At 44.3% G+C, this 27,904-nt stretch overlaps 1 protein-coding gene across 8 annotated transcripts in view; it reads left to right on the forward strand.

The window, feature by feature from the left end:
- LOC123019302 (muscular LMNA interacting protein) overlaps positions 1-27,632 on the forward strand; it is an 85,373-nt gene extending 57,741 nt beyond the window's left edge. For 4 of the 8 annotated variants that reach the window (XM_044422104.1, XM_044422098.1, XM_044422101.1 and 1 more), the window contains 7 exons: positions 1,328-1,372; positions 5,012-5,137; positions 8,769-8,960; positions 22,151-22,204; positions 24,314-24,446; positions 26,047-26,091; positions 27,313-27,632. In XM_044422104.1, coding sequence (XP_044278039.1) covers positions 1,328-1,372; positions 5,012-5,137; positions 8,769-8,960; positions 22,151-22,204; positions 24,314-24,445 — 549 coding nt within the window. In that variant the 3' untranslated portion in view covers position 24,446; positions 26,047-26,091; positions 27,313-27,632. Of the gene's footprint in view, positions 1-1,327; positions 1,373-5,011; positions 5,138-8,768; positions 8,961-18,528; positions 18,665-22,150; positions 22,205-24,313; positions 24,447-26,046; positions 26,092-27,312 lie in introns of those variants that run through there. The other 4 variants (XM_044422099.1, XM_044422102.1, XR_006413903.1 and 1 more) reach the window with 4 other exon arrangements.
- The last annotated feature ends 272 nt before the right edge of the window (positions 27,633-27,904 follow it).

Here is a 27,904-nt window from a genome sequence, read left to right on the forward strand (position 1 = left end):
CTTTCGTCTAGACTCAAATTGGGCAGCTCTTCAGTCAGAGGACAGCTTCAAGTAAAGGTCTGCTCTCCGTAAAAAGTAGGAAACAGCTCCCTTAGTTAATGTTGTGGCTTCTTGGTCTTTCTGGTGGCTGACTGCAGAGTTCTTTGTCCAAGGAGAAGCAATAATAGTAATAAAATCACCAGTTTATTATTTTTCTGTATTGCTTAGTCAGTGTAATAGGTATTGAGAGAAGTGATTTAGGATTAAGTTGTCTGCTCTGCTCTGCCCTGCGCTGCTCTGCCCTGCTGGCCTGCAGTGATTGGAAAAGAGAACGGAGATGATAGTTCTCATTCTCATTCTGCTGGAACAGTTGAGCTCATAAAAAGATGCTTGGGACATCCTCTCAACAGTAACTTTCTAGGACTTTCCAAATGGTCAGTTTATATCCTACAGTGACTAAGCAGTTGTTAGCCCGTTGTCACAAATACTAAGGTTATAGCAAAATGAGACTCAAATATAATGTTGAAAAATGGGTGCCGTGGGTATTTTATTTTGTGCAATTCAGCTGGTTGCCGGTGGAAATAGCTTTCAGTTGGATTCCGTTTCTCCTTGTTGACTTTCCGGTGGTTCCGTGATGAAAGAGTCAGATCAATCTCTATTTGCATCAGCCATATGCCTTTGCATATAAAATATAAATGTACAAAAATAAGTACAAATAAAATGTACTAAGCTAAAATTACCATAAAACATTCTGTGATTTATATTAGATACAAGTACCAAAGTTATTGGATAATTCATTGCACATATCCTTTCAGGACCTATAGAAGTTAGAATTCTGGAGCTAAAGTAGATCTTATTTAATAGCGCTGGCTAGGAATCTTGCGGTTTTCATTGTGATCTGTTTGCTTGATTTGCTAAAAGAGAAGACACATAGGGAAAAACAGGTCACCCTGGAATAGGTAACAGTAGGGGAGTAATTACTGCAGTTCTTAGATGTTGGGATGAAATGTTTCCTGTTTGTTCTACTTTTTTGAAAACACAACAAAACCCTGACATGTAATTTTTTTGTAAGTTTTAAAGTACCATCTTAAATTTCTCCCATGACAAAGGAAGACTCAAAAGAAAGGAAGACAGAAAGCAAAACTCACATGGAAACATGATGAGGGCCACAGAAAATGTGTACACTATTGAATCCTCCCCTCACAACACTTTCACCCTTAAAATGACTAATATATATATATATATATATATATGTGTGTGTGTGTGTGTGTGTGTGTGTGTGTGTGTGTCATTGACTCATATATATATTATATATTGTTGACTTAATGGGGTGCATACTTTGTTTCAGGCTAACCTCTATGTATCTGGTTCTGCAGTGCCAGAGGGCCCAAAGGTAAGTTTCATGACTATACTATCATTTTCTTAATGAAATGGTCCCTGATGCAGCCACATATGCACACAGTACATAGGGCCAAGCTAGTTTTAAAAATGGACTGGGATCTGGGTGCTTGCCTTTCTCTGGAATAGCAGCCGTGTTGGGTTGGGCCTGAATCTAGATCGAGAGCAGAGTTCACAGGGAGGGGGTTACCTTTCTCCCCACGCATGGGCTGTTTTCCTGCTGCACACTGCACCCCCACCCATGACCAGTATGCCCACCCCAAAGCTGCTGTCTCCTCTATAGAGAGCAGCACCTTGATTGACAGTGGGGAGTAGAGCCTTCCTCCAGCCTCGTACTCCTCCCCAAAGGCTGGCAGAAGAGTGTTGACTAGGATACCTGGAGTCATTAGCATGCTGTCCCAGACAGTGCTCTGGGCAAGGGAACGGCGGTTGCAGCCGGGGTTGTGCCTATAAATTCCCCACCCAGCATATGGCAAATGAACAGAAAGCATGCTGGAATGCCGAGGGGTGGGGTGCAACATGCCCAGCGTATCGGGTGTCCCACTGGCGCTCTCTCAAGGAGGGCATAAACCTGAGTGCCGGCCTCACTGCCCTCCCTTCAGGGGAGCTGAGCTCCGGAGCAGAATCTGAGCCGGCCGTAACCACAGAGTGCTCTCCTTGGGCCACGGGGATTTGTGGAGAGCGATGCAGCCAGGGGAGCCCTTCAGAGCTCGCTTACGGATTTGTGTGGACCGAGGCTGGGGTGCGCAACTGTGGCCCGGGAGCTGGGGCAGCCCTTGACCACCCGCTGTGCAGCCCACAAGGCCAGCAGGATCTCAGCCATTCTCGGGCAGCCCAGCTGATCACACGCTCCCTTGATGAGAAGCAGTGGGGACAGCCATCTTGCTGAGGAATAAGAGAGGCTTTGACTTCCACCCCAGCCCCTAAGGATCCTGAGACCTCAGTGGGCAGGGAGGGGAGGTGTGTGCAGCCCGTGGCTCCTCCGCTGACTTTGGAAGTGGCCCTGGGGCTGAAAGGCGATGCGAGGGTGTCTGGGCTGTCCCTGTGTGAAGCTGGGGGAGAGGAGTGCAACATGGTGACACTCGTGGGAACGCAAGCCACAAGTGGGACGGGGGAGCAGGGAGGGAACGGTGCCCAGCACTCTCTGGTGACAGCAGGGATGTGGCTTGCCTGGCACAGGGCAGGCAGAGCGTGGCCCACGGATGGCTGGCCTGCAGCTACCGTCTTGCCTAACCATTGGCTACGCTGGCCAAGGAGAGAGACTGCCGAAGGTCGAAAGTGGGAGGGCCACACGCTGCTCATCCCTGGGGAGCGGCAGAAGGACCATCAAGTAACTGGGAAAGAGGCTTTCTGAAATACTTCCGTAGGATTAAAATAAATGCAGCAGATTTTTAGACTCCTGCTCTTTAAACACACTTGGAATTAAATTGCGTTGGACCAGCCCATATACTGTATGTCATGTTTCCAGCCAGGCAGCTTTAGGCTTACATTATTTTTATTAACCAAAAAGCCCTTCACCAGCCTATTTGTGCCACTGAGTGGTAAGTGGAAAGCCGCTGCTTTCGAAGCTCTGTAAGCAGCAGCTACACGACTCTTTAAATGCCTTGTCTTACTGGTCCCCGGGGGAACCTTATTGGAAAATATATCTCACTTCACAACATTGTAGGGCTGAAAGCAACATCCTTTCTCTAGCCCAGGCCTGGTCTTGTGAACAATTTCAGCATTCTGAAATTTTTACAGTTCAAATCAAGTTTCTAGTCCTTTTATACATGCAAATAGGCTTTGTAAGTATGAGGGCAATGCCTGCTTTTTTGTCCATGTCTCTTTCACCAAGGGCGATGCATAGGTGGACTAAAAATGCAACGAATCTTGAATACATGAAGTATTCATCCCTAAGCACAAAGAATCTTGCAATGGGGAAGTGGAATGGCAGTAATAGGCCAGGAGCAAGCACAGATGGTTCAGATATTAGGCATCCTCCATAGATCCCATATTGGGGTCTGATGTTTCCTTTATTGCAAGGCAACAGATGAAGAATGTAATCCAAAAGGAATACGTGAACCTTTGTGGAATGCCAAAGGTAACTCAAAAGATTAGTTGCTCCTTTTTACATGTAGAAATGAAGTACCTTGTGTGTCAAGAGGGTGGATATCCAAAGCATTTGTCCCTTCATAAATACAGAAGCAAATAAAAATAATTGCCTTTCTCTGATAGGCTTTTTTAGGGGGGTAAAACATGATTTATTTGACAGAGGGAGGCATTTTTTAATCTTTTTTTTTTAATCCAAGACATTTTCCTTTGGATGTTCTGATACATGAAATTGAAGCTTTATTGTTCCCTTAGTGGATGTGTGAGACACTTGACTTTTATGACTATAGAATTTAAGATTTAAATAATAAGTTGTATTCTGGGAATATTTTCCCAGTGAAATATAGCCCTGGTAGAACTATGGAGAAAAAGCATTCAAAGTCGTTTATTATCCATTTTGACAGAATGCTTTGCATTGGAAAAATTGAAACTACTGTATGAAGCTATAGTGCCCCCCAGAACATCCAGCTTCTTCTTCAGTTTGGGTGTGGAAAGGTCTGGAAAACCATCATGTGTGGGAAGACTTTTCCCCGCAAGTTTGCTTGAAGCATCCTTCTAACTCCTTTTAAATATATTCTATAGAAAGCAGTGCATTGTTATGGTAGGAGAGAGAGAGAGAGTGATAAATTCTTCCCACCCAACAACCTACATTCTCTAGGAGTGTAGGGGCTTGGGGAGAAAAGGAGAAGCTTCTTCCCCGGTCCTTTTTCCTGCTGGCTGCTGTGAACCCCAGGCACTCTACTCACTCCCCAAACCATCTCTGTTCCCTGCAAAAAAAGTAGGCCCCAGGTCCTTCACACCCCTAGAGGATGGCTGAAATTCGCAGCACACAGAAGACTTGGAGCACGAGCCCCATATGACTAGTGTTAGTGACACAGTTTCACAATCCAACTCCTCTATCCAGTGTCTGTCACACACAACCCTGTGCTATGTTTTCTTTCTCAAAACACATGCGCACCACTTTGAGATTCCTAATGGAAGGGACACTAACAACTAGGCACACATTCCCCTGCTCCATGTTAAAGTATTTGAGGATCTAGGATTTGGTTTGGTGTGGCAAAAGGGACAGAACCACTGGACCACTTTTCAAACCTCTGTAGAAAGCTTTCAATTCTGGTCAGTCTTCTAGGACACTGGAGAAAGAGAGTAGTGAGCTTATGGATCGGCTTCCTTTGAGAAGTCCAATTCCATCAAGAAATGGACAATGAAACAAAAGGCACCAGAGAATCCACTAATTGTAAATGAAATGGATTTTACGGCATCTCTGTATCCTTATTACCAGTTAGAATAGGGCTGGAAATATTATACGCCATCTTATAATTCCATATGGTGGGATGTAAGACTGTAGAGTTTCTTCTTTCACATTTAACAGTCCTTGGACTGGACCAAGAGGGCTCTACAATAATAGCCATCCTTGTATCTGATTGTATATGTCACCATTAAAATAATATGTCATAATCCATTCAATTTCCATAGCTTTTGAATACACACACACACACTTATATTTGAATAAATGAATCTCTGTCTTGCTCTTTCCTACAATAAGACAAAGCCTGGTGTCATCCGTCCCACAATAGTGAAAGCAAAAATCATGGTACAAGAAGAGGAGCCTGTCCAGCCAAACCCATTCAAAAAGTACCTAGAAGAAACCAACGACCCTGAAACTGAACAGGTAGGCATTTTTAAAATTATTATCAGTTCTCAGGATTTCCTTTGAGCTTCTCTAGTGGTACTTATTAATCATTTGTACCTTCAGAAGTAAGATCCCAATGCTACATGAAGAGGAAAGTCTTTCTTTTCCACAGTGTAAACTTTAGGTCCAAATAAGAGATGGACTAATTCCATAAAGAAAGCCACAGACTTGAGTTTACAAGAGCTGAGTAGAGTTGTCAAAAGCAGGATATTTTTGTAGGGCATTCATTCATAGGGTTACCAGGAAACAGCAACAACAAACTTCAGCTGGAACTGCGGTATAGAGGAATAGTGCAAACACACAAGAGGGAATTTTTTTGAGGGTTAAGTTCTGGGTTAGGGTACAGTATCTTAGGCTTCTGTGCAGGTATAAGGGTCTGAAACTACTCTAGATTGGGCAGACATAAATAAGCAGTTCAACCAAGACATCCTGTCCACTGTCTTTGGGCAGTTGAATGCAGAAGAGTTTGAGTTTGGGGTATGGGTTCAGGTGAAACCAGGTCAGAGTTAGGGTTATTAAATCCTGGGTCCTTTTCCTGGCCCAGTGGCCTGGCTTGAGTATAGAATTAGGAGCCAGAGAAAGGAGTCATCCAAGATACCTTGTATGCTGCCCCTGGAAAGGAAAAAAAAAGTTTTGTGTTATGAAAAGAGGTAAAGTTCAGAATAGGGCTATGCTTATTTATTCTTCTTATTGCATTGCATTTATATCCATCTTTTTTTCTTCTTGCGAGGAACCCAGGGCAACTTACATAGTTGTCCTACACTCCATTTTTATCCTTACAACAAGCCTGTGAGATCTGTGACTGGGTAAAAGTCACCCAGTGAGCTTTCTGGTGGAGTGATGCCAAAACCCAAACTTCCCCAGTCCAATACTCTAACCACCACACCACACTGACTTAGTCAAACTTGGTTTGCTGTGCCATGTCAAGGAACCTGGAACTAGCTTAGTTGGGCAGAGTGAACTCTGAAACAAGAAATGGTGAGTGCTGCATTTGGGGTTAAGGGAGACATTTAAGCTTCAGGTGAGGGTTATGGTTAAACTTCAGGTTACAGTTAGTCACACATGGTTTCTGGTGGAGGTCCAGCAGCCTGGAGCTAGCCCAGATTAGGCACACAGAGGGAACAGTCAGTCAAGGTGCCTGGAATGATACCTTTGGGCATGCTGCCTGGGTGGGGAGAGATTCTATCTGCACGTCTTAGGTTTAAATTTGGATTAGGATTAGGGTTAGTAAAACCTGTCTGTTTCACGCATGTCCAGGGGCCTGGAGGAAACCTAGATTAGGCAACCAGAGATGCTCTGAGTACTGTCTTTGGGCACACTGTCTTGATGGAGAAGGATTCTGCCTGTGAGTAAGTCTTAGGGTTAAGCTTCAGGTTAGATTTCTTGTTAGGAAAACCTGGGTCTTTGTACAGGTGTAAATTGGACTGAGACACCAAGCAGTTGATCTAGGCACTGTCTGGATGGAGTTGGATATTACCTGTCAGAGTGGGGTGAAGTATTACCTGTTAATGGTTAAACTCCAGTGTAAGGTTAATAAAAGCTGGATTCTGTTGCAAGTCTAGAAGTCTGGATAGAACTTAGGTTCAGAGCACAAAAGGAGCGATCAGCTGTGAGTGCTCTCTTTTGCCATGGCGTCTAGATGGAGGGGGATTTTACCATTGTATTAGCTTCATGTTAGGGCTGGTAAAACCCGAGTCCCTGTGCGCTTCCAGAGACCTGGAACACATACCCAGATTGGATTGGGTAGCCAGAGCAAGAAGCCAGCTAAGGCATCCTGAGGGTGTGCAGTCTGGATGGAAAGGTATTTTCTCATTGTGTTAGGATTAGGGTTAAACTTCTGGTTACCATTGGGGATAGTTAAATTTGCATCCTTTGGTGGGTCCAGTGATCTAGATTGAGCCTAGATTTAGGAGACAGAGTGAATAGTCTATCAAGGCATGCGTGTTCTGCCTTTGTCCAAGATGGAGAGTGATATAAAGAAGGAAAATGGTTAAGGTTTAGCTTTGGGTTGGGTTATCAATACCTGAACTTCTGTGCAGGTTTAGTGTCCTGGAAATAGACTGGAACTGGATGGAGTGTCAGTGTGGTATCATGGTTACAGTGCTGAATTCTGTGGGGGCACAGAAGTTCTGAGTTCTAGTCCCCACTCAGCCATGAAAACTCACTGGGTGACTTTGGGCCCGTCACATCTCTCAGCCTAGCCAACATCACGGATTTGTTGTTAGGGTAAAATGGAAAGGATAACCTTGTAAGATTCCTTGGGTTCCTTCCCAGAGGAAGAAAGGCGGGGTAGAAGTATAATGTGTAGAATGGACAAACAGTGAGTGGTGAATGGCAGTACTCCTGCACATGCCACCCCCTTTCACACTGGATGGAGAGGGATTTTATTGCCGTGTTACTTGTGAGGGTTGAGCTGCAGGTTAGCCTACGCCCCTACACGTATCAAGAGGCCTGGAACTAGAGTAGATCGGGCAGGTAGTGTGAGTGGTCAGCAAGAACACCCTGAGTGCTGACTTTCTTCAGGTTGACTGGATGGAGAGGAATTTTACCACCATGTTTGGGTTATGATTTAGTTTCATATTAGAGTTAGGCTTCATAAAACCTGGTTCCCTCTGCATGTTTGGGGCCTAGTCCTACCCCAGATTGGGCAGAGTGAGAGATCAGCCAAGGCAGAACAAGTGCTGCTTTTGGGCTTCCTGTCTGGATGGACAAAGATTATACCCATGTGTTATGGTCAGAGTTAAACCTCCAAGTTAAGGGTAGGGTTAACAGTACACAGGTCCTTGTGCATGTCCAGGGGGCTGGACTGAATCTTGAGCTGAAGATCTTGAGCACATGCTAAACTGATCAAAATGCTGGAAAATCAGCCAAATATCCATGGTTGAAAAAAGCTGTGAGGCCTCTGGAGAACCTGGATGGCTAGGTAGGCCCCTGGATGTGAGGTTCCCCATCCACTGGATTGTGCCTTGATGTATTGGTACACACATATACTCGTACGTGTCTATATTGCAATGTGCTGTTAAGCATGTTTTCAATGAAAGGCTGTTTATAAATCTTCTAAATAAATACCATGGAAGAAAATAGAAGAGATTAGACACCGCAATCTGTTAGGAACTCCGGGGGACTGGCTTCCACTGGGGCAAGTTCTATAGCTTTTGCAACTTTGCAGCAGTGAGCAAGACTCCCAGATATAAGCACACAAGGCATGCATGAGATTCACCAGGTTTGATCTGAAAATCACTGTGTCATGCTGGATGGATGAATAGAGGAAATAAGAGATTCATGAGCTACATGAGGTCTTGTAATGTTAACTGTTTCCTTTCTTCTCCAAATGTCTTACAAGCAGCTCTATTCACTCACATAGAAACACTTGAGTCAATATAGTAGATTCCTTGCTGAGAAGTGCTTTAAAAGAGAGCTTTTCAGGCCATAATTATAGCATAATTATTGCTACCATAACCATATTAACATGATTCTGAAGATGTCTGAGAAAAGCATTCTGAAATAACAAGTTGATATTTAACATTATGGAATCCAAGGAAATTGGACTGGAGTGCATGCCATCTTTTGACATCGATTAACTAGATTCTTTGTCTACTCTTTCTTTCAGGATTCATCTGTTTTCCAACCTTTTTTTCATACTAAACTGAACCCATCTACTAAGTCCCCATTGTATCCACAGCAGGCCTCCTCTCATGCTGATCCGCTAACTCCTGGACCACTCAACCACTTGGGTTCCATCTTGCGTGATAACCATGACAATTCTTATAGTCTTTACTATCGCAATACTTTGTATAATAAGGTGAGAGAGAGTGCGAGGGAAGATGAGGTAAATGTTTTTGGGACAAGAACAAGCATTTGTAGCACCTTAAAGTCTAACTCGTTTGTGTTGGCACAAGCTTTTGTGGGTACTCTGTGCTTCGTTAAATGCATGAAGTGTTAATCTCAAATTGGCAGATATTTATTTGCATGCTGGGGTTGGGGCAGATATAAACTGTGTTGCCAAAGGGAAAGAATACACAAAAAAGTATAAAAGGCAATTATTTTCTTAATCGTGACCATTCATAAAATGTTGCTGAGGGAGAACTCAAACAGCATTGCAGTGATGAACAGATGACCATTTGCGATGTGGTTAAAAACCGCAGAAACTTTTGTCCTTATTCAGAGAACAGGAAATGAAGTTGAATTTCCTGAGGATCATCCTTCAGCAATATCATGGATGTATCTGTCTTTAAAATCTTTTGTGCGAGAATCCCCACTTGAGGTCACAGGGGGCCAGTTTGTATGATTACCAGGCAGCTCGTCGGCAGACTTGCTCATTCTACAGTGCTGCCTGGATGGCCCTGATTACCCTCACTGGCACCACTAGCCACGTTGTCCAAATCCTGGCTTTGCGGCAGCAGCAACCCTCAAATTTATGGGGCTCTCTGGGGATTGTTGTGCCTGCCCCCACAAACAAGGCAGGTCAGGGCAATCTGGCAGGTCATGCTAGCAAGAGTCATAAGGAAAATTTGATTAAGATGCTGCCATGACCTATTTCCCTTGCTGCAGTCATTCAGATTGCACCCTCAGTATATTATGCTTTTGCTAAATGGTTCATAGCAAACCAAAGTGTTCCATGAGATGTTTGGAAGCTCTTTCCTTGGCATCATCAGGGCATATGTGGCCGATAATAAGCAAAGTGTCTATTTGGCTTTGCAGTAGAACAAAACTACCGAGCTGCTACCACACTGTTTCACCTTCTCATGAGTGCTACACTTTGTGACGTTAGCTGACTTGGATGTGGATGGCGGCGGAGTGGAGCCCCGTGTGAGGATGGCACCTCACATGGGTGGCAGGGCTGAACATTGTTGGGTGGAAGGAGAGGTCACCAAGAGGGAGCAATGCTGCCTTGCATCCTTACCCAGCACACAATACAGCCTTCCCCGCCAATGCCTTACAATGGTGTGGACTTCAACCCCAGTTCTGTGACTCATAGTCCAACCACTTCTGGAGTGCACATCAGTGCTGGGGAAGGCTAGCACAATACTGCCAGCCTCTTTACTAAGTCCAATGCTAGAACAAAACAAAGTATTATCAGAATGATCCAAAAATGGATGCACATAATTTATGGGACATAAATGAGTTGAATTGTCTATAGTTAAAAGCAGGGTTGCGATGACCCCACAGAATCTGGGCATCTTCTCTTTGTCAGACTTCTTTTTCTGGTTCAGTCCTGGCTTAGAAAGTGAACTGAGCCAAGCGGAAGCCTGCAAACCTTTGTGGATTGCCTGTTGCACAACCCAGCCACCTTCTTCTGAAGCATGAGCAGCACGAAGAAAGCCTGCAAGTCATGTGCGTGAAAGAGGGACACTGCTTGCACAGAGTTCACATGTGCTCAATTCCGGGTAGACATCCATGTGAATGTTTGTTGCCAAGTCAGACGTCAGGCTGCAGGAAGGTACGCTAGAGTCTGTGAAGCTGAACTGAGGGGAGCTGATGGATTCCCACCCCCGAAGTGGATTCTTCACACATCCCTTCTTAGAAGCTTTGCATATCCCAGAGCTCAAGGGCTGTCACCTATAGAACTCAGGGTTGTTAACATTTATTTATTTATTTATTTATTTATTTATTTATTTATTTATTATTTAAACATTTATATGCCGCCCCATTTGCCGAAGCCTCGGGGTGGCTTACAACATAATAAAAAATTACAATAGTAACAATATAAAATATAAAATAACAATATAAAATAAATAACAATATAAAAGAAGTCGCCCTGGCCAGATAAATAAGCAAATACTGTTAACAATTAAAATGATGCTTAAATAAAAAGGTCTTCGCCTGGCGCCGAAAAGCAAATAACGACGGCGCCAGGCGGACCTCTCTGGGGAGCGCATTCCATCTGTGGTAGTAAGTAGTTAGATTAAAACTAAGTAGTTAAAACTAAGTAGTTAGATTTGAGGCAGTTCCTTTTTTTTAAGCACAATGTTAATGTTCAGGCAACATCTCGGCCAAAACCTGAGATGATTTGACCTGAGCTGTATTTTAAATGGCTCTTTCCTCTCTCCACCGTTAGTCATCAGTTATGGGTGCAATACCATGCAGGCTTAGATAGAAGCTCCCAGTATGCCAGAGCCAGTACAGGACTGCATCTTGTGGCTTTACATTGGACTGTTGCCTTTCCACTGCTAGAAAGTCAAATTCCTTGAGTAAAGTGACCTTCAGATTTCCTAAGGAGAACATACATAACTGACTTGAACAAAAGACAGAATTTCCAGTAGCTTTTGAGAAAGCAATCCTTCATTCTGCAAACTTTAAAAAAAAATCTCCCAAGTGAATGCCATTGTAAATGAACCTTGTGAAAAATTGGGTCCTCCAGAGATTGGTTATCATTTTCATTTTACTTTAACAATGAAGTGTCTTTTGTCAGACTAGTTGCCAAACTCTTGGCATACTAAAAGGTCTCTAAATGATCTCAATTTCCCATGTGAAGATGGCTCACATGCTCAACTCCTGGGGCTTCTCTATGCTCTGCAAGGAGCAGCAGGCACACATGCTAACACTTATACAATGACTTTTATGGGGCTTCTCTTCAAACTCTTTCTCTCTGTTCTGAAATATTTTCATCTCACTTGCTATTTCATAGAACTACTTAGTGGTCCAGGTCACATAAAACCACAGCTCATGCAGTGATTAACCCATCAGCTATCAAGGCCAATCATGAATGGGCAAGTGCTCTGTTTCCCTTGCTAAACAGCCCCCAGGTTTGTTGTTGGGTTAAAATGCTGGGCTATTTCATCCTCAATAATACAGAGTGTAAGGTTAGGTTGTTATGACTAACAGTCAAGGAAGCTATTAGAAGGGAGTTTCCTTCAGGAGATGATGCAAGCAGACAATAAGAGTAGCAAAAAACAAAACAGAAAACCTTGAGCATGTTGCTAACAACATCAAGGACTATAATAAAGAATTATTTAAATGTATCAGAAGAGAGAACTTAACTAGTGAACTAGCTGGACTGTTGTATGGTAGTGAGATTCAAGGGAGTACTAAGGATTGCAGAGAAGTTGAATGTATTATTTTCACCTGTTTTTACAGCAGAGGATATAGGACAGATATTCATTCCTGAAATTATGTGTTCAGGAAGGGAGTCTGTGGGCAAAATATGAAATTCACAACCATACCGAAAAACTGAACGTTGATAAATAACTGGGCCCACATGTTATCCATACCAAAGTTCTTAAATTGCTCAGATATGAAATTGCTGACCTTCTTACAAAAATCTATTATATCAATCCGATTGTGAAGCAGAGGATTAGAGAAAGGCCAGTGCAACCCAATTTTTAAAAAGTGATCAAGGGAGATCAAGGTTTGTAGCAATTCCCCCAGGAGGAAAGATTACAACAGGTGGCACCATTTAGCTTAGAAAGAAAGGTGAGCAAGAGGAGCCATATCAGAGGTGCTTACAATTATACATAGCTTGGGGAAAGAGGAGAGGGTGACATTTTTCTTCCTCTCCCATAGTACTTTTGTTGTTGTTAGTCGTGAAGTCCTGTCCGACCCATCACGACCCCATGGACAACATTCCTCCAGACCTTCCTGTTCTCCACCATCCCCCGGAGTCCACTCAAGCTCACACCAACTGCTTCAGTGACTCCATCCAGCCACCTCATCCTCTGCCGCCCCCTTCTTCTTTTGCCATCTATTGTTCCAGCATTAGGGTCTTCTCCAGCGAGTCCTTCCTTCTCATTAGGTGGCCAAAGTATTTGAGTTTCATCTTCAATATCTGGCCTTCTAAAGAGCAGTCAGGGTTGATCTCCTCTAGGACTGATCGGTTTGATCGCCTTACAGTCCAAGGGACTCGCAGGAGTCTCCTCCAGCACCACAATTCAAAGGCCTCAATCCTTTGGCGCTCAACCTTCCTTATCGTACAGCTTTCACAGCCATACATTGCAACTGGGAAAACCATAACCTTGACTATATGCACTTTTGTTGGCAGGGTGATGTCTCTGCTTTTTAGTATGCTGTCTAGATTTGCCATAGTTTTCCTCCCCAGGAGCAAGCGTCTTTTAATTTCTTGGCTGCAGTCCCCATCTGCAGTGATCTTGGAGCCCAGGAAAATAAAATCTGTCACTACCTCCATTTCTTCCCCATCTATTTGCCAGGAAGTGAGAGGATTGGATGCCATGATCTTAGTTTTCTTAATGTTGAGTTTCAAGCCAACTTTTGCACTCTCCTCCTTCACCTGCATCAAGAGGCTCTTAAGTTCCTCTTTCTGCCATTAGAGTGGTATCATCTGCGTATCTGAGGTTGTTGATATTTCTCCAGGCAATCTTAATTCCAACTGGTGATTCATCTAGCCCCACCTTTCTAATGATGTGTTTTGCATAGGCAGGGCGACAGTATACAGCCTTGCCAAACTCCTTTTTCAATTCTGAACCAATCAGTGGTTCCATGTCCAGTTTTCACTGTTGCTTCCTGACCCACATACAGGTTTCTCAAGAGACAAATAAGATGGTCTGGTACTCCCATCTCTTTAAGAACTTGCCACAATTTGTTGTGATCCACACAATCAAAGGTTTTAGCATAGTCAATGAAGCAGAAGTAGATGTTTCCCATAGTACCAGCACCCTGTAAACTTAATGGATGGGAGATTCTGGAGAGTTAAAAAGAACTTCACAGAGTGCATAACTAAATTATGGAATTCACTGCCACAGGAAGTGGTGGTGATCACCAATTTGGACAGCTGTAAAAGGGGGTTGGATGCACTCATGGAGGAGAAGGCTTAATGGCCGTGTGCTGCAGCGGGGGACTGTTACACCCATCCTGCTTTAGGGATCCTGTGGGCAGCTGGTTTGCCACTGTGTGACCAGAGTGCTCAGCTGGGTGGACCACTGCTCTGATTCAGAAGAGCTGTTCTGTGTTCCTCATGGGGGTGTTTCTGGGGTGTTTTGGAAAGCAAAAGCAAAGCAAAAGCAGCAAGTGAGTGGGAGTCGGTGTGTTCAGTCCCTCATGGCCCCACCAAGCCATAAGCTTAGCCGGGTCTCTTCTGAACAAAATCATATGAACACTACTGCTGGAACTCGGTAAGAATGACTGAAAGGGAGCACCAGCTCTATCATATGGATTTGAAAGTTCTCCTCTCGCCATCACAACTCTTGCACGTGGACATCAAGGACAAAGCTTTTTCTGTGATGGTGCTGGCTGAGGTTATAAATCAACCTTAAAGATTCAGTCTTGTCGTAATCCATTCAAAACCACCTGACTCTGTTTCTGCTTGCCTTCTAGGCAGAGATAACCCATCCACACCCCTCATTTTTATCCAGTTTTTAAGCTACTACATTTTGAAAGTGGTGCTGATCATATCACTCCTTAAGGTCATCTCTTGCTGCTTTTAAATTGTTTGCAGTATTGCTTCTTTTAAATCTCAGTACACTGTGGTGAGATCGATTTACATTTTGTTAGGCACTGAATTGGTATAGGTTTACTCAGAAAAAAAGTGGTTCTTAGTCTCTATAATCCAAATTTTCAGTAGTATGCCTAATGTCAGTTTATTAAGGGAAATCCTGTGAATGTTTAGACAGGAACAAAGCCCTCCAGCTCCCAGCATTCCATACCCAGTATGGCTGGATGGGAATTGCTGGGTGTTTGTTTTAGGACTAGCTTTGCTCTCAACATATATAGCTTTGTGCCCTTCAACACTCCGTTTTTAAGGCACAGATCTGCAATTCTTTTAGCAAATAAGATGGCATACCAATACGTTAAAATGTTCATAATGTTAATATTTATAATGGTATCTTTATGATTCTATATAAATTGCTTACAATGTTCTTTTATATTGCTTCTCAAATGTGCATTTTCTGTTAGTTTAATTGTTCTGTGATGATATACAATACAATTATCTGTCATCAAAAGAACTGCAAATTCCCCAAGGTCAAATATTAAGGTTTGCAGCTGAGATACTTCTTGGCTCAGAGCCCCAGCACTTAAGTCACTGGGCTACATCCGAGCTGAACGCCTGTGTGCATCTGACGCTCTGCGTGTGACATTTCATTTCATGTAACGGGTTGCATCCTTTTAGTGCCTCCTGTGGATGGAATGGCTTTGATCAGCAGGAGGCACTAATGCATGTAAACTTAATAATTATAGTGGAAAGCTCCCATGCCCTGCCCAGGCCAAAGTACGGGAGCACAAAAGGCTAAAAGGGAAGAAATTCCCCTTTTTTTGCCTGAGGTTCTGCTGCCAATGCAAGCTCTGTTCTGTGGGGAGGGGCTGGCATGCGCTCTATGAACCTGTGGGCCATATCGGGGGGGGGGGTTGGCTAGTTTCCAGGCCTTCAGGATCAGAGCAGATTGTTCGCAGAAATTAGGCCGACTGATTTTAGGCTGGGTGCATTGCAAAACGGTTTAAAAAAAAAATGACCAACCTTCCCCCCACCTGGAAGTTGAGTAAATTATCCAGCCAACAGTAATTAGCTATGAATGCTCACTGCACACTGGTCAAGGGTCTGTGGAGGGATTGGTATAAAGCTGAGAGGATTCTTCTTCTTCCTCCTCTTTTACTGCTTCAGGTATCAAGGGGAGATACAGAGTTCTGGCTCTTGCACTCCTGGAGGCATCAACCATTGTTACGTAATGCTGTTGTAGTGTGTTCTTGCTGTCTCTCCATCTTCCTCTGGGTTTGCCTCGCACTCTTTGGCCTTCTCTTCTTTTTGTGTGTGCCTTGAATGGCATGGACTCCCAAGACCTTCTCTCTATGTCTAAGAGGATTGCTGCAGCTATTTGTTCTTCATCATGCTCCATTCTGGATGGTGTTTTGATCTTCAGTCTTCCTCTGAGACTGGTTCCCAGGCTTGTAAGCTTGGTATCCTGACTGAGACCCTGTCCTGTTAGAAGAAACCTACCTGAGGGTGTGCAGTCTAGGTCAGTGATGGCGAACCTTTTAGAGACCGAGTGCCCAAACTGCAACCCAAACCTCACTGACTTATCGCAGAGTGCCAACACTGCAATAAAACCTGAGAACTGAGAGTTTAGTTTAGAAAAAAACAACTCACAGCCAGCCCAAGCAAACACACACACACACACACACACACACACACACACTTAGCAGTGCACTGACCAGCCATGCGAAAGCTTGGACGAGTTGCGGCTAATGAGTCATGGCTCGTGACATCATTGTCTGGTGCCGCTCCTCCTTTCTGAGCATGCACATGGCCCCTATGTGGGCTGTTATCCGATGCTTGGCTGCTGGGGCAATGCTGGAGTGACTTGGCTTGCGTGATGACAGAGTAGGCTCTGAGTGCCCGCTGTGGCACGTGTGCCATAGGTTCGCCACCACTGGTCTAGGCTATGTGGGCCTTTATTATATTAGCCGCTGCATCATCTCAAAGGGTTTCTCTGTCGTTCCGAACTGTGCAGTTCCATGGCTTTTCCATAAGTGTGTGTGTGTGTTTCTGCCCTGCCTGATGTTTGTGCAGCTTTTCCTCCCTCTGTCCCCTTCTGTATGACAAACACATGTTGCTGTTCAATTTTGGGTGTGCTTCACTGAAGATTAAGCCGCAGTGCTACATGTAGCACTTTCAGCACTGGACTTGCTACTGCTTAGGGTCTTAGACTTGAGGGTGTGGTGGAGAGGGGAGATCTAGGATTGGAGCTCTGTCCAGCCTTGGAGGAGGAATTTTATGGTAACCCGTAGCCCCTAGAGTTGCTCCTGTTTGTTGTTGTATCCTGTTTTGTGTAAGTTGTATCCTGTTTTGTGTAAGTTGCTTTTGCAGTGCAGAGTGATGCCAAAATGTAATAAATGGATTGACAGAAAGGCTACCATGGCAAAATGAATATACACAAGCACATCATATGTAAGTCTGTGCAACATGTGAATACAAGACTGGCATGAATGCCTGTTACCTCCACTACTTCAGTGCACTCAGCTACTCAGTTATTTCAGTGCAGTTTAGTTCTGATAGAGCTTTTCTAGAGAGAGAGAGAGCTTTTCTGCGTGAAGCGTTGCTTCTGTGCTCATAATTTCCTCATCACTATTGTTCACAGGTTCATTATGACCCTCCAGTTTCGCTTCTGTTTGTAAGCAGCAGCTTGTGCAAGGGCCTTTTTTTAGAAGCTAGAAAAGACTGCATTATTTCTAATGTCAAAAGAAAGTACAATTATTTGTTTATTTCTGCTTTGTCACAGTGCCAACTAGAGCTTATATAGCAGGAAAGTAGGAAAGTAAATGCTCCTTGTGCGATGCTTGGATCTTATTCTGCAACAAAACTGAGAGATTTGCAGCAGAATTGCAGCAGATAATGCTGCATATTAACAACCTCATGTAGAAAAGTCCATAGTCCAAATTTCTGAAAATTGGGTGAATTATCATCTGCCTGCATATCAGAAAAAGTATTAGCTATATATCAGAGATGAAATGATAATAGAAATGAATATTTAATTCTCATCTGGATAAAACATTTAGGATATATGGTTTTAACACTTTATCAAAGACTACTTGTAGGATCTTAGAATATAGGATAAAAATGAAATATAACTTGGTATGGCTATTTGTAAGAAAGTCCTCATCTTCTGTTATTACTGTTACCTTTCACCATTAGCACAACTAAATGGGATGTAAAAGGTTGCTGTAGCAATAAATAGAATAATCCATTAGAAACAAATCATTTTGCAAATTTTAAATGCTTCCCCGACCCCACCACAACCCACCCCAAGACAAAACAAATTTGCCTGTCTCAAAAATCCAGGGCAAATGAATATTTGGAAGAGATAATCATACATTAATTAAACAAGATAGAAAAGACATCAGAAGCTACACAGTTTTGTTGCTATGGTATTTGCCTCTTGCCAAATGTAAGACCTTGATGCCAAGGCTGTATAAAGCTATTGTGATGAAAAGAACTCCTACTGCAAAAACGTTCTCCAGAAATCCCAGAATACTGCTGTGAGTGACTGCAGGTAATCTGCAGTACTATGCAAAACGCTGAAAGCAAATACAAACCAGCCTCTTATGCTAAAGGACTGAACCTCCAATTAATCTGTTATATACTCCTCCATAATTGCAACTACTGTGCCAAAGTCTGTGCCAAAATATCTAGCTGGGAAAGGGAGAATGTGAATGTGTGAGGAAGGAAGAGTCCTAAGCCATGCCAGTCAGCATGGCCCTCTATATGGATTTGCAGAATTACATCGGAATTACTTTAGCTGCACAGCTCATGACTTGGTGCAGAGTTCTTTTTCCCTTTCACAGGTCGATGGGCAAATGTTTCTGTGTCTCAATTCCTCTGAAAGAACTTGTGATACTACTTTTTCAAGGCGAGGGAGAAACCACCACCACAAAGAGTAGGCTTGTGCCATTTTTCTTGGGTGACATTCTTCAACTTTCCTTTTCAGAACAAGTGATGGTGACTTAATTCTCAAGTTTCTTGGATGAAGCCAATAATTTGGATCCTTTCCAATCTAGAGGTTTTGAGAGCCAGTTTTGGCATAGCCTTGGGAGATTACCTGCTCCAGGAACTAAATACAGAAGGTGCTTCCATATTGGCATTGCTGGATTTCATGACATCATTTGATGCCATCAGCCAGTGGGGGGGTAGTGGCAATTGTGTCGGACTGGGGCTTGGGAGATCTGAGTTCTAATCCCCACTTGGCCATGAAGCTCCCTGGGTATCTTTAGACCAGTCACTGACTTTCTGTCTAATCCACCTATAGGATGACTTTGGAGGAAGACTATGTAAGCTGTTTTGAGGTCTTTGCAAGAGAGGAAAAGGGCGGGATATAAATTAATAAAAAATAGAGATAACCTTCTCAGACATTTAGCCAGTATAGAACTTGAAAACACTGTGTTGCAGTCACTCTGAACTTACCTGGCCGAATGTTTCTGGGAGGGCGTGCTGGCCCCTGGGCACTGGCTGGGGACCATCAGGGATCTCTATTGCTCTTATGCTTTTTAATATCAACATGAAGATGTGGGAAGAGGCCATTAGAGGTCTGAGGCTGGATCTCATCATTATGCTGATAATCCTCATTTCTGTCTCTCTCTGTACGTTGGTGCTGAGGGGGCTATGGAACCTTGTCTTGACATGGTGAATGGGGTGGGGGTATGGCCTGCTCTGGACAGAATGGTGCTACCTCTGCAGGATCAGGTCACAGGCTGAGGGTGCCTCCAGACCCAGCATTGTTCGCGGAGGGTCAGGTGGGTGCCGAGGCCAGGGGTGCTTTTGCCAACTTTTGACTTGCATCAATAGTGCCCCTTCCTGGAGAAGGTAGATCTGGCCACATGGATTTATTCTTTAACAACCTTTGGCTTAGATTGTGTAACTTGCTGTCCTTATAGCGTGAAATGCAGCAGCCGGCTTGTCATCTGATGCGTGTTTCATTGACCATATTTTACTGATTTGGCATCAAGCACACTGCTAGCTGGCTGCTGATTTGTTTCTTGGCACAGTTGAAGGAGCTGTTACTTACCTGTAAGCCCAAAATAGCAGGGTGTCAGGATACCTAAAAGAGTGCCTCTGCCCATTGTTTAAGATGTGATTTGGAAGCCCTTCTGTGTTTCCAACCAGCAAGACTGTTTGGTGGTGATGGTGACACAGGTATATCCTACTTTGTGATGTACCCTGATGTTTCAGTTCTGTCCTCAGTGAAATATGACTGCCACTCTTTTTATTTAGTTTTAAACAGGCTATTTATGTTCTGTGTGGCTTTGGCATGAATTCAAATATATCCCACTTAATTTTAAATATTTTTATGGCCAAGTGGAGAGCAGGAATGTTTGAACAACTTTAAATTGTCCTAAAGTTTTAAATTGCAGATCGCTTTAGAGGCCTGCGGGAGCTGACAAGTAACTCATACAATTATAAATAAATACACAAACAAACACCTGCCTTCTAACATTCGGTTACACTGCATTCCATGTGACCAAGAAGAATAGGATTATTCAGCTTGATTCAGAATGGCTGGTCTCTGGCCCAGGTCAGAGAACTAGAGTAACCTCATGGACTCACTTCATTTGCTCATAAGTAAAAGGCTGCTGTTCTTGGCTGTGGAAAACAGTCAAGCACTGTGTCAAGCAGAAAGACCCTGCTTGGGCCATTTTGGAGGGGAGGGTTTGGCTTGCCCCCTTTGCCGTGCGGTGATGGGAGGATGAGGAGTGAAAGCAGTGAGAAGCAGGGGCAGGAGCAGGGGGGGGAGTGTTGCCAGGTAGGACCAGAAGAGCACAAGAATCTTGCTGGAGCAGGGTCAAACCAGGCAGGATTTTGTGTTGTTTTAATGCCGCGTGTGTGTTTACAAAAAACGGCTGGCAGACTATAATGCGTGTGAGAGGTAAGGTTAATTCTTTCCTTGCTCAGCATTCCTGCTGACATACTGCCCTGCAGCTGCTTCCCCCCAGTTTAGCTTTTTCTCCACCACCACTTTTTTTAAAAAGGTGGTTCAAGGGGGTATTCTCAGCCAGAAGGCTGCAGTCCCTCTCAGTGGGTTAACGTTCCTCCCCATCACTGGGACTCTGATCTGGCTGGGGCTACCAGCAGCTGCATCTTCTAAGGAAAGTGTTGCAGCTAGTCCGACACACAGCCAGTGTAAGTGGCATCTTGCTTAATCTTCAGGACAGGATTCATCTCGGTCAGCATCCCGTTCCCTACAGTGGCCAGCCAGATGGTTCTGGGAAGCCCACAGGAAAGGTTTGAACTCTGCAGTGATTCTCTTCCTCCGCCCTGGCCCGCAGCAACTGATATTCAGTGGAGACTGCCTCTAAGCAGCTTCCTTTCTTTTAGTCCTCATGGCTATATAACTGGTAGGCAGGTAAAGCGATAAGGTGAATTCCCTTTCAAAGCAGTCTGAGCATATAGAATCACTGTATGGCTGGCTAGTACTTCCCCAGACCATGGGGATAGGAAAAGACTTAAATTTTTTCTTCCTGGGTCCCCAGAATACCCCAAGGAGGGTTAGCCCCCATCCCGGTGGTCTCGGCATGCACACTTCACACTTCACGTATTCAGTCATCAGTGGCTCATCTCAGCCAGGATACTCGGGGACACGTCAGCAGCACTTCTGTCTTAGTAGGGCATGGATGTCACCTCCCCCGGCCCCACATGGCCCCCTGCCTTCTCATTTTAGCTGCAGTCCTTGGTAGGTTGGTCCTATTAAGACCCATTAGCTCTGCAAAACACCTTGTGGAGATTCAGACGGCTGGAGCTGGTTTGACACAGCTGTCCTCATTTTGGGATTCTCCTTGAGGCATGGCTGTGGGCCTGTCAGTGCCTGCACTTCAACATTTGTTGACACCGCTGTCAATCATATGGGGGAAAGTGAAGGATTGTTCTTGGGGCTACTGTTGTAGAGACAGGCTAACCAGTGCTTACTGATTCCCAGGCAAGAACAGGAGGTTGCAGAAGTGGTGTGCTGGGGGGGACGGGGGAGTGATTTGCTCTTCCCACAGCAGTGTGAGACACAGTTCCAGGAACTTTTGCATATACAAGCCTGCACTCTGCATACATACACTGCCTGCCATAGTGATTGCATTTCGCTAGTAATACAAGATGGGGAGTTTCTCAGACATCAACTCTTGGAGCCTCCTTGTGCCAGCGTTGCCCTCCTTTTGCTGCCAGGCTAAGATTTCTCAGGTATTTGGCAACATATAAGAAGGAATTTTTTAATTGGGTCCCAGGACTTCCAATTGTTGACGTGCATGTGTGCTGTTGGCGTATATAAATAGTTTTTCTACTATGTACCGTATTGCATTTTTAAGGTTTTTAATCTTGTAAACTACCCAGTCTTTTTAAGTGTCCTAATCTTTGCAAACTTTGGCTGCTGGAGCACGGAGCAGTTTGACAAAGGAATGAATTAACATGTAGGGATCACAAGCTGGCCTGCTTTGCAAGAACTGAACATTTAATCTTCTTGCACTGACCATTCATTTACATTGTGCCAAGTGTTTTTCATGCTTCCGTCATTATATGCCCTTCTGGCTACTTCAGCTGCCTGCTAATGTTCCTGACCTTTCCTTTCTTTGCAGCCCAATCACCCAATAGTGCCTATTCCAGAAAATGAAGCCCTCAGCTCCGAAGAGGTAATGAGCTAGCACTTCCCATTTCTAAAGACATGCAAAATGATGGCACTAACTCTTGCTAGTTGATGTAGTGAAAGGGGAAAGAGGAGAAGTATCAGAATGCACCTTATTTAACAAGTGAGTTTGCTCACACCTGCGGGTACCCTCTCCTTACTAATGCATTAACCCTCAGGCTGATCACTAGGCAATGCTCTTGCTTTTTCTCTCTCGACCAGTGTTGCTGCTAGGATTGGACCTTGGAGGCAAAGTCCAGGTCCCCCGCTCTCAGCCCAGAGAGGGGCAGGTGATGGCAGGAGCAACCATGCATGTTCAACACTCCCTGCCACCGAAAGATGTCCAGATGCTTACTGTAATGCCTCTCCTTTAAATAGAGCCTAAATGGCTTGTTGAGCATGTTAGATGTTACAGGTGCCTTATTTTATTATTGAACTGTAAAGTATATTTTATCCCTTTCTATGATGGAATGTCAATTATTAGGTTCAGGGCAGTAGACGCAAACTCTGTTATATTCCAGTGGTCACAATGGTGCTATGATTTAAGTGAGTTTAAAATGAAAAACTGCCCATATGGAAAACAAAATGTATGACTGGATGTTTTCTCAATATTTTGCTCCTAATGTATCAGGAGTGCAAAAGAAGTTGTACCCAAGTTGTGGTTGGGTCAAGAGAAAAGTTAATTGCTGTATTAATGTAACAAAACACAGCCTTTTAAAGTTCAGGAGTGGGCATAAGACCATTAAGTCCAGGTCCTAAAATTACCCAAGCTACCCCACAGTTCTTATTCTGTCTCAATTTCAGCAGCAGCCTTTCCTTACTTCGTAAGCACAAAAAAAGGAAGGTCAATTTTCTGGACATCACCAGTGAACAGACAGACAAGTGTTTAGAGCGAATATAGCTTCATTCTCCATGAAACATTTAAAATCAGAGAACTAGCATATAAATAAAAAAATAACTCTTGGATAACACCAGGACTGCAGAGCTCAGGTCACTTTCATGAGCTGAAGTCACTTCCCGTCACCAGTTTGTCCTTCAGAATTGCCTGGCTTGCTCCCTTCCATGTACGGAAGAGCTGGACAGTTCTTCAGGGCTGGGTTCATGAGATTTGGGTGAGATCCTGCTTGTTCAGCGTATCCTTCTTAATTTGCATTCATTTTGTTAAGATGTCTGTTGAATTCTATAAATCCAATGATGGTCCCTCCCTCCTCCAGTATATGGTGGACTGAGCCCGTGTCCCTTGGTCCAGGCTTTTTGGGTTTTCGGCTTGTTCTCTACAATGTGGGAATAGAAACTTCTTGAGTAGAAATGCTGTCCAGGTGTACACTGCTGATGGACAGCATCAAGAACCCTCAGCTCTCCTTTCTTAGGGTTCTTGATCTTCAAACTGATTTTGGAGTGGAGAACCCTTCAAACAGGACACATTCAAGTAGAGGACTGTGCTCTGTAAGGTAGGACTGCTGGTCACCCTAGATAGGGCAGGTCAATCCCCAGCACCTCGAGTAAGGCTGGGAAATACTCCTGCCCATTCAGTGTACCCAAAACTGAGCTGCATGGACCACTCATTTGGCTCAGTATAATGCAGCTTCCAGGGTGTCTATGGGAATCCTTCCTGGACTTCCTTTCAATAAAGCAAAGTAGGGTGGCCATGTTTCCTCTCCACAGTGGACTATCCTTGCTCTGAAGAGATGTCTGGTCCAGTTCTGGCTGAAAAGGAGGAGTTGAGCATGGAGTTTGTCCATCTGCATTTAGCACCAAGAGAGCAGACTGAACAGGCTGGCAAACAGCTCACCTGGTCGCAATCTTTGACAGTATGGTGAGATGTGTTGCATTTTTCTTTAGATGATGCTGATGATGTTGCCCAAATTTGCTTCAATATATAACTTAGTATATTATTTTTATTGCTAAATAGGATGCTATTTTCTTCTTTTGGTGATGCCTTTTCTCTTTTTTGATCAAGCATAAGTGGCCACCCTCAAGGAATGTACTAGTCCTAGTGGCTGAGCCTGATCGACTTCTTCTGAAAGCTAGTTTCTTTCCTCCCCTTCAAATGCAAGAAACAAAGAGAGTGCTTTGTTCAAAACAACAATGTCTTTTATAAATGGACATTTTACAGCTTTCCTCGCTTGTCTACCATGAAGAGCAAGATCTAAGCAAAGGAGATTTTCCAGACAATGGAAGGCTTCACAACAAAGATCAGTGCAGACTCAGAAGAGAGCTTGGCAACAGTTCTGCCAAACCCAGCTAAGGTATGACCCTAATTCCTGTCAATGAGGCAGGAACTATTCTGTGGCTCTGTCAGGCATCAGAAGCCTCCAGTGGTGCACTCTGTAGCAGGATGCCTGCCCTGCCAGGGGAGCGCAAAGGCCGCAGGAGCCTCCGGCCAGATATCTGCTCTGCAGCACCATCACTCTGTCATGGCTGCCAGGGACAGTGCTACAGCTTTGGCAGCCCAGACAGACCAGGTGACCTGAGGAACCAGTCATGGCCCACCCGATACGATGCTCCTCATCTGTGAGGCAAGGTGCTGAACAGACACTCGCCTGTGTCTGCCTGCTCGTCGGCTTGCCCTGGAACCTGGTCGCCAGCCCGTCGTCAGCCATGTCACCTGACAAACAATCGTTAATATTCCACATTCATGAATGGAGGGTCATTTGCCACTAAATAACCAAGTGTCTTGCATTGAGCCTCTTATAGCCTTTCAACACTTAAAAGCTTTGATAAAAGTGCGGCACAGTGTACACCTTATAACATATGAGTCAGACAATATACCTATTGTTATCTTGTTTTTATGCATTGCTGTAAATGGCCCAGAGAGCTTTGCATGAACCACTGGCACGGAACCAAATCAATAAATACTGGTGGTGTGCCTTCCAGTGGCATTGGGGGTCGTATGATGTGTCTCGTAATTGTGGGCAAGGTCTCTGAAGAGCCACTTTGGCTGGAAAGGGACTAGCTTGGCTCTTGAGAGAGATGGCCATGCCGGAATGCACTGTGGGAGCTGCAGTGTCTCTGCAGATCACCAGCGGCATAGTCTGCAGTCCCAGAAGGGCCAACTGCAGGGAAGGATCCCTCTGAAAGGCTGTGCTAAGCTGCTTTCCCTGCAGAATGGTGAGCAACAGCAGCAATGTGGTAGGCAGGGCATGTGGGGGTGGAAAAGGAGACGAATGTTGATGGCGAGGGGCAGAGAGAGGAGACGTAGCGGCCAGGCAGGTGGAGGTGGGAAGGAGCAGCCGCAGTGAAGGCGCCAGTGGCAAGGGTGTGTTCTGGCCTCAGGTTTGGGAGAGTTTGTGCTTGCAGTTGCCCTCAAGACTTAACTAGCCCGTTTCATAAGAATCCACAAGCTGCTGTACTGGATGAGAACATCTAGGATAGTCTTCTGTCTCTGGCAGCACCAGAGTGATTCACAAGCAGGACATTGCATGGTCATTCCCGGTACAGCACAGAGATTCAGTTTGCATATCCATGGAAGTTAATGCTTGGACATGAAGCTTGTATCCACTGACAGACTCATGCAAGTCATTCGTGGAGGAGAAGGCAAACAGTCCTGGGTCTGCTCCAGGATCAGAGGCAGTGTGTCTGTGCACACCAGTTGCTGGGGCACATGGCTGGGCAGGTGCTCCTGCAATCATGTCCTGCTTGAAGGTTTCCCAGGGGGCAGCAGGCTGGCCGCTGAATGAACAAGTGCTGGATTAGATGACTCCTTGGTCTGATGCAGCATGGCCCTTCTAATCCTCAGGAGAAGCCCAGCAGCTGTTGCAGCATCATATCACATTAAACTTCACAAGGTTTATTAGGCGTTGGTTGGTTGACTGACTGACTGACTGACTGATTGCTGTTGTCTTTTAGACACAAGATGCCACTGTGAGATGTCCTGGCTAGAAGCAAGAGCAGGTAATTTGTTCTCTGTTTTGAACCAGTTGCTATCCTGGCTTCAGTTACACGCAAATAATTTGATAATACCTTTGAAGCTTGCCAAATGTGACTTGTATGCACCATATTTTCATTTGTGCTCACTGAGCTTCTGGTTCCCTAAGAGACCTGGCCCCAGTCAGTTCCTAACGATTTTAAGGAATGGCAGAATTGGAACAGCCCTACTAGTTATTGCATCAGTTTGTGCAAAGTAACCTTCAAAAGGTGAGCCCCTTACTCCTGGCCAGTTTGCATAACATGACTTACCCTTGAGGAGCTGCAGTGCGTGCTGATTGCCATTATGCTTATGCAGCTCTGGCCACGGAGGGTTACTTTAGGGTTAAACAGCTTTAGCAGAGGATTAAGGAAGGCAGAGAAGGGGCCAAATAGACCTCCCAAGGAAGGGAGCGCCACAGTGTGGGTTCGACCACAGAGAAGGCTTTTTCATGAACTCCAGGTCATCTAATCCCAGTCTTATCGGGAATACAGGTAAGAGCTTCCCACAAGTATGAGCTGTTGTCCCCATGAGTATGTTTAACATTCTAAGGCTGCAATACTGTGCATTCTTATTTGGGACTAGTTGCCATTAAATTCACTGGGCCTGAATGTGTACGATTAAACATATGCATAAGATTATGTCAGGACTTGGGGAATCCATGGTCTTCCAGATATTGTTTTTAACAATATACTTTTAACTCCCATCAGCCCTGGGTAGCATGACCAGTGGTCAAGGATGATAGGAGTTGTAATTCTAGAACATTTGGAGGACCACAAGTTCTCTGCCTCTGGATTACTCTGATATTGCAAGAATAGTGGGGGTGATTTGTGTGATTATTCACAACATCCTGAAGTGTATTCTGAGGCACATCTTTTCGGGACAGTGAATGTGTTTAAGCCACTTTGTGTCATGCTTTAAAAGGTAATCAGGCTTCAACTAGTTTATTGTCGTGAAATTACCTTCTTTATCACAAACATTTTATTGATCAGTCATTGATTAAGACTTAGTGTGTTGTTGGCTTGGTAAAATGTTGAATGGTGATCAGTCCAATTCTCAATATTGTAAATTAGAATTTAAATAGAAGTCATTTTGTTGAATCTCAGAGGGTCACTGTGTTATCACTATTTATTCCATTTCTATACCGCCTGTAGCTGAAGCAAAGGCCTTCCCCAATTACGCATGCCTGTGTTCCTTGTCTTTTTCAGACACCAATTAGGAGTAGATGCTAAATGTAGAGAATAACTTACCAGACTGGTGCAATGCTGAGATGAAATCCATTCTGAAGTAAACAGAAATATTGCCAATTAATTTTGCCTTTCTGCCTATTAACGGAAGAATATTGTTATCCCATTGCAAGTAACCAGGAAGCAACAAGGCATCCCACGAGCTGTATGCTGAAACTACTCTGGAAGATTTCTCCACAGTCTCACAAATAGATTTTTAATCTCTGCTGTAAAGAAAATAGAAACATTTATCTGGAAAGTGACTTACATTCTGAAATGAATAAAGCTGAGCTATGTATTGAGTAAGGCTTTTGTTGTCAATCCTTACGCTTGCTGAATGCCACTTAGTGCCGGAAGAGACATTACTTGAAATCTTTATCCAGCAGCTTTGTCTGTCCCTAGTTTTCACTCTTGAGTGGCACAGCGGGACCCCGGAGTGGGAGGCAGGGAGTCAGCTTTCAAGATATGGATTGGGTGTCCTGGTCCTACACTAGAGAAAAGATATAGCTGCTAGATGTCCCTCATTAACATGTTTGATTTTTTCTATGGAGTTAAATAAATGTCTGTATAAGAT

This window comes from Varanus komodoensis, unplaced genomic scaffold (assembly GCF_004798865.1).
Source record: "Varanus komodoensis strain SLA01 unplaced genomic scaffold, ASM479886v1 scaffold12, whole genome shotgun sequence".
Classification (NCBI taxonomy): Eukaryota; Metazoa; Chordata; class Lepidosauria; order Squamata; family Varanidae; genus Varanus; species Varanus komodoensis.